At 40.7% G+C, this 6,382-nt stretch overlaps 1 protein-coding gene across 1 annotated transcript in view; it reads left to right on the forward strand.

Annotated features, from left to right (window-relative positions):
* The first annotated feature begins 247 nt into the window (after nucleotides 1–247).
* PANK3 (pantothenate kinase 3) overlaps nucleotides 248–6,382 on the forward strand; it is an 8,849-nt gene continuing 2,714 nt past the window's right edge. The window contains exons 1-4 of the mRNA XM_010015501.1: nucleotides 248–592; nucleotides 2,322–2,575; nucleotides 3,231–3,407; nucleotides 4,799–4,922. Coding sequence (XP_010013803.1) covers nucleotides 257–592; nucleotides 2,322–2,575; nucleotides 3,231–3,407; nucleotides 4,799–4,922 — 891 coding nt within the window. The 5' untranslated portion in view covers nucleotides 248–256. The remainder of the gene's footprint in view (nucleotides 593–2,321; nucleotides 2,576–3,230; nucleotides 3,408–4,798; nucleotides 4,923–6,382) is intronic.

The following is a 6,382-nucleotide window of genomic DNA, read 5'->3' on the forward strand; positions in this document are numbered from 1 at the left end:
GGGCTTTCTGAGCATATGTGACAGCATTTCAGTGAGTACAGATTGTTGCTTATTCTTCCATTTTTACGGAAAGCCAGAGGGTATTTCAGTCATGTAGTGGAAATGGAACTAATTCTCTGTTCCTGTGGAGGTTCATTGTTAATGTCTTCCTTGTTGAAAAGTATAGCATTGGTTTAGCCTTAAGTTAGGTGCTTTTGCTTTTTAGGAGAGCTAATTGACACATTCTTGTATCTTCACAGCTTTCCCATGGTTTGGCATGGACATTGGAGGAACTTTGGTGAAACTTGCATATTTTGAACCTATTGATATCACTGCAGAGGAGGAGCAGGAGGAAGTTGAAAGCTTGAAGAGCATCCGCAAATACCTGACTTCCAACGTAGCCTATGGATCCACTGGCATCCGAGATGTCCATCTTGAGCTGAAAGACTTAACGATTTTTGCTCGAAGAGGAAACTTGCACTTTATTCGATTCCCAACCCAAGATTTGCCTACTTTTATCCAAATGGGAAGAAGTAAGAACTTTTCCACACTACACACGGTGCTGTGTGCCACTGGCGGTGGTGCTTACAAGTTTGAGGAAGACTTTCGCACAGTAGGTAGCCTGTCCTTCCTCATCCTGAAGCTGCTGCTGAAAGCACTGCTGTGGTTAAAATAAGCAGTATGCTGAAAAACTGTGGAATGCTCAAATATTATTAATTGCTCATTTGTTTTTCAGTCTGAAGTATGATAATCTAGAAATATGCTTTCTGACCATAATAAACATGAAGATCTAATGCTAACAACTTGTTAGAAACTTCCGTGAATGCAGTGAAATGCGGGACACTCTGGAAGTTAACTTATTTTTCTGATGGGAAGTGGGCTTAGACTGCTGAGGTGCTCAGCTCACTGTGGGTTTTCTTTCCTAACCAGTCTTTGCTGATAGGTTTTCAGTGTTTGTGGGTGGGATTATCCTCATTAATTTAGTCCAGGGCAGTGTTTAGAGATCTGTGATAAAACGCCTTTTTACAACTGCAGAGTGGTTTGAGATTTTCTGAGGTGATTTGATTTCCCTTGATGATCATAACTGATCATTTGGTTAGATGCAGTTTCTAGGCAGAGATAGTTGTGACTGAGACCACAGTATCCAGTGTGCCCATGTCTTGGTTTTAAAGTGGCTGCAGAACTCGTGCTTTTAGAGACAAAATGACTCAGTAGCACAAAATGTTTGGATTCAAAAAAATCTGCTGCTATTTCTGTTCCTGTGCCAGTCTTGCATTGAGCTGGTACAACTGTTCGTGGGTAGGGTCACGATTTGTACAGAAGAACTAATTCATTATAAAACCCCACAGAAATATTTCATGTTCCCTGATGTGCTCAGCAGTGAGGCTTCTTGGTTGTGTCATGGCAAGAAGAGCTGAAGGGCCCTGGGAATGAGGCAGGGACTGACAGTGCTGTGACCTGGTACTGATGTCAGTCAGCAGTGTGCAGTCCAATCTGATTGTGCAACTTCCCAATCTAATTGTGGGCTGCTCTCTAGATGTGAGCTCATCTGATTCGCAGAGAGACTGGGTGTTTCTCCTTAGATTAGCTGCCTAATTACACTCTTAACTTTTGGAACTCCCTGCTGCAGTAAGGGAGAAAACGTGAGCACTCTGTGAAAGCTCAGAGTCCAACTGGTTTAAGTATCATGTGAAATTACAGCCTTCCTGGAGTCCACAGCACCTGTAAAATTGTCTTTATGCTCTATGAGAGATCAGCAGCTTAAATATCATGTGCAAAACTGAGGAGGAACCACAATGAGCCTGAAGTCCCGTAGAATTTCTGCCCTGTGGTTTTCTTACAATCCTTGGAGTCTTAGTGAAGTTGCAGGGATATTTAGTATGATGCCATTAAGTTTTATTTGCTGACATCTTGGAAATGAGTGTCTGACATCTAAGGAAACCTTGAAAAGATGTGCAGATGTGTGAGTTTCACTAAGATGACTCTTGATGGGGCCTCTCAGGTGTTTGGTGACTGATTTTTTACTTAGATTGATGAAAAATGTTGTGAATTTTTCAATGGGTTGATGTCAGAGTATCTCAAAAGTGATCTCTGGACTTACTAAAGCAGATACTTACTCTGCTTGTCCTTGATTCGAGTCTCAGATCTAGATTTATAATCAGAGTTATTTGCTAACTGATGTATTCAGAATTCACCCCTCAGTTCTTTTTTGGCTTTATAGTGGGATTGAAGCTCCTGAACAGCTCCTGAACAGTTAGGCAGTACAAATACACTCACAAATTTGTAGCATGTTTAAGCAATGTTAGAACATGTTGACACTGTCTCTTTTCTCTTTACCACAGATTGGAAACCTCCAGCTGCACAAACTGGACGAGCTTGACTGCCTTGTGAAAGGCTTATTGTATATAGACTCTGTCAGCTTCAATGGCCAGGCAGAGTGCTATTATTTTGAAAATGCCTCAGATCCTGAGAGATGCCAAAAGATGCCTTTTAATCTGGATGATCCATACCCATTGCTGGTTGTTAACATTGGTTCAGGAGTCAGTATTTTATCAGTCCATTCCAAAGACAACTATAAGAGAGTAACTGGAACAAGGTAACTCAAAAACCTAAGCTGGAGTTGTTACTCTATGGATCAGCCTTCTGTTTTCTAAGTGGTTTCTGTCCCTGACTCCCCACACTTCTCTCACTCTGTCGTGTGGAAGAGTATTTTATCTTCAGTTTACAGCTGCATTCATTGAAGCCCAGAAGCCCATTCCCATAGTTCTGTTATTGAAGAGATTTGGCAAGTATCTATCAAATGATGAGTGCTGGACATGCTCTGTAGTGAGAGCTTTACAGGTTTTGTCCCAAGTTGTGGTAACGTACCCAGTGAACCTGTTTTTCTCTTGCTCCATAAGAATCAATATGTCCACGCATGTTTTACAGTTAATGATCAAGGATCAGTCAGTGGCATGATGTTGGTATTTAGGGAGTTTATCTCTGATAAAGTCTTCCAGCTTACAGATTGAGTTTATGACTATTTGTTAGCTCTTATAGCTTCTTGTAACTAAATTACATAAATGTTAAATTGATTGAGACCTGTTCATGTGGTGAACCTTGAGCAAGAAAGCAGAAAGCTTGGTATCTAAGTTGGAGGGCTTTATTTGTTTTGTTAGTTGGGTGCAAATAGTATTTCCTCTTTGATATGAAGTTACTTCCTCGTATCAAATTGGAAATGCTATTTAAAAGTAACTTGTTTTTCTTCTCAGTCTAGGTGGAGGGACCTTTCTTGGTCTGTGCAGTTTGTTGACTGGCTGTGAAAGTTTTGAAGAAGCTCTGGAAATGGCCTCCAAAGGAGACAGCACACACGCTGACAAGCTGGTTCGAGATATTTATGGAGGAGACTATGAAAGATTTGGCTTGCCAGGATGGGCTGTAGCATCCAGGTAAGCAAAAGACCTTTTTGTTGCTTCTTTTGCTAGTCTGGGGGAGGCTTCAAAACCAAGACTTAAACTATTAATACAAAGAAAATAGCTTTTTGCAAACCTCTTTTGTAGTTAAGCTACATTTTCATCCTAAATGTATGTATCCTCAGTTTTCCGGAAGATTTAAAGCCACGTGCAACCTGCTAGCTAGGTACTGAAGAAACCTCACATGGTATGTCATATACAGCTTCACACGAGTCAGAATATGAGGTGATCACCGTCAGGGAGCTAAACAATACACAGCCCCTTGCTCACTGCAGGATGGGGGCAGAATTGGGAGGGAAGTGGGTTGAGGTTTATAGAACAGAAACAGAAGGGAAAATAAAAGTAATGGTAAAAGAATTAGAACATACAAAACAAGTGATGCACAATACAGTTGCTGACCACTCAAGATTTATTTCCATGGGGGAAGGTTATTGGTGCTGTTACAGCTTCTCTACCCTTAAGAAATAGAAGAATAAACTTTGGGAGTGAAATTAATATATGCATTAGAGAGTTCATTAAATCTTTGCTTTTATTCAGTCATAAGAGGTCTTAATTCACAGTAACTTAATTCTGCCTCTCCAGCCAGCTGAATCCAGGCCTGTTGAGAGAGCATATGATAAGAGGTCACTTTTAGTCAGTACATCTTAACTCGCTCTGTATATAGGTACTTGTTGTTCTCGTTTACTTTTTAAGACTCTTAAGATCTTTAATGACTTTTTGAGTTTTAGAATAATCTGAATTCCAGTTCTCTGAACTGACTTAGATATGGCACAGTCCTTAGTGGTAAAATGCCAGGCATAGCTGCAGATTCTTGTCTTGTCATTATTACTATTTGCAAGAAATGATTTACTAAGTATAGTAATGAAAATGCCCTTCTGATCCAGAACTCTTCATTTATGCAACCTAAATTGCAGTCTGTCAGCTGTTTTGTTTTCTGTTTGAGGTTTGCTGTTCCATCAATAAATACTGGATAAATACTGTGAGTGAGGAAGCAAGCATGAGGAGCTGGGAGCTTTCACCAGTCAGACTTAGACATTGATTTAATTTACAGGAACTAGATTTGCAGAGTAGTCTTGCCTAAGAATAAGACTACCTTTGCTGTAGATGGTTCTTCATGGAAGTCAAACATTGTAAACAGACGTATTTTGTCAGGGGTCATTGTTATAAGAAGGTTAACTGTTTCCTGTGAAGGAATAAACACCCATGTTGTAGTGTCATTTGTCAGATTGCTGTATTTAATACAGGCTTAAAAAAGGAGCTACTTAAGAACAAACATGAGGTTTAAGTTCTGGTGTAGCATAAAAATTATACTCTGCACAAATGCACATGAATCACTTTGTGTTTAATAGAAATTTTTCCTGTTCTAGTTTTGGGAATATGATCTACAAAGAGAAGAGGGAGTCTGTTAGCAAAGAAGATCTTGCAAGAGCCATACTGGTCACCATCACCAATAACATTGGGTCTATTGCCCGGATGTGTGCAGTAAATGAGGTAAATCCTGACAAGGAAATGATAGGACTATTATTTTGTTTCAGTTTAAATGACTTCTAAAATGATGTACCATTTTAAACCTTTTAGTACATTCTCCAATGAAACAAAGTCATGTAGTATCAAAGAACAAGGAATTGGTTCAGAATATTTTGACTGTCCTTGGAGAAGTGGAACAATGATATCTAGGGTAAGCTGATAAGGAAGCCTTCAGATGAGCTTTGTTGGGGTACGGAGCCCACAGCCTGCAGATAAATGAGGGAGCAGGGGAGCACAGGGTGTTGTGATGAAAGGCCTTGAAGTCTCCTTGCAGAAACAGGATGATTATGGGCCCAGCTTACGTCTCTTTACACAGACACATGCAGCGTGGGATACAAGAGGGCCAGGTTCTTATGGGAGACTATCACAACTTCTACTGGAAGGTAATATGGCAGATCACAAGCAAGCCATACTTCTAGGTGTGCTGGGGATGATTTTCTGACACAAGTGCTAGGCACACTGACCAGGCAATCACGGTGCTGGACCTGCTGTTTGTGAGTGAAGAACTGGTCAGGGGTTTCAGTGACAGCCTTGAAACAGTAAGAGTTTAAAGTCTTGGGGAAAGTAAAGAAGGCAAGTAGCAGAATGGAGACTCTAGATGGACTTGAGTAGAACAGGATGCTAGTTCTGGGGGATTCTGGAAGCAAGATCTTGTGGGAGGTTTTCCTAATGTCGTAAGGAGCCCAGAATAGCTCACTGATCTTCCAGGATAGCATCCTCATGGCAAGAAGTGGTATACAGGCTGGCTAGGCAGTAGCACTGCAGAAGAGAGGAGGATGCTGGCAGTTGAACTGGACATGAATCAGCATGGTGAACCTTGTACTGAGGTGCAAGGACATAGCCAGCAGGTCAGAGGAGGTGATGCTTTGGTCATGACCTCTTTATTTAGGAATATTCCTCTTTCTTCAGGGATAGAAGATATGGGTGTCTGAGCACCAAGGGGTTTCCTCATTTCTTATCAAGAAACTGGATGAAGTGAGGTTTAGTAACAGCTTTCTTAGAGGAGACTGAGGGTAGCTGTACCTAGAGCTTTGCTTAAAATCTATGGATGTGATAGTCTCAGAAATACCAGCTTGCCAGCTGCAGTGACCCTCCTGTTGCTTAGGAGCAGACAAACTGATATCTTTTTCTGGGTTTACTGTTGTAGGTTCTCCCTCAATTCCCTTCTGTGTCTTTCTTTCGTATAGGTCTTGGAGAAGGAAGTTGATTTTGTGGTTATTAAGTTAATTCTGGCTTTTTGGTTTATGGCAAATTTGATAACAGTTAAAATGAGGGTGAAGTTGAAAGTACATACTAATAGTCTGAGTGTGAGGCAAATGTAAGCAATTTATATTAAAGGGTGGGGATAAAGGAGTACAAATCAGAACTCAGAAACTGCACAAAGCAGCTTTATTTCAAGGTTTTTGGACTAATTCCTGCTGTCA

The sequence above is a fragment of the Nestor notabilis genome, unplaced genomic scaffold (genome assembly GCF_000696875.1).
Source record: "Nestor notabilis isolate BGI_N333 unplaced genomic scaffold, ASM69687v1 scaffold10795, whole genome shotgun sequence".
Classification (NCBI taxonomy): domain Eukaryota; kingdom Metazoa; phylum Chordata; class Aves; order Psittaciformes; family Psittacidae; genus Nestor; species Nestor notabilis.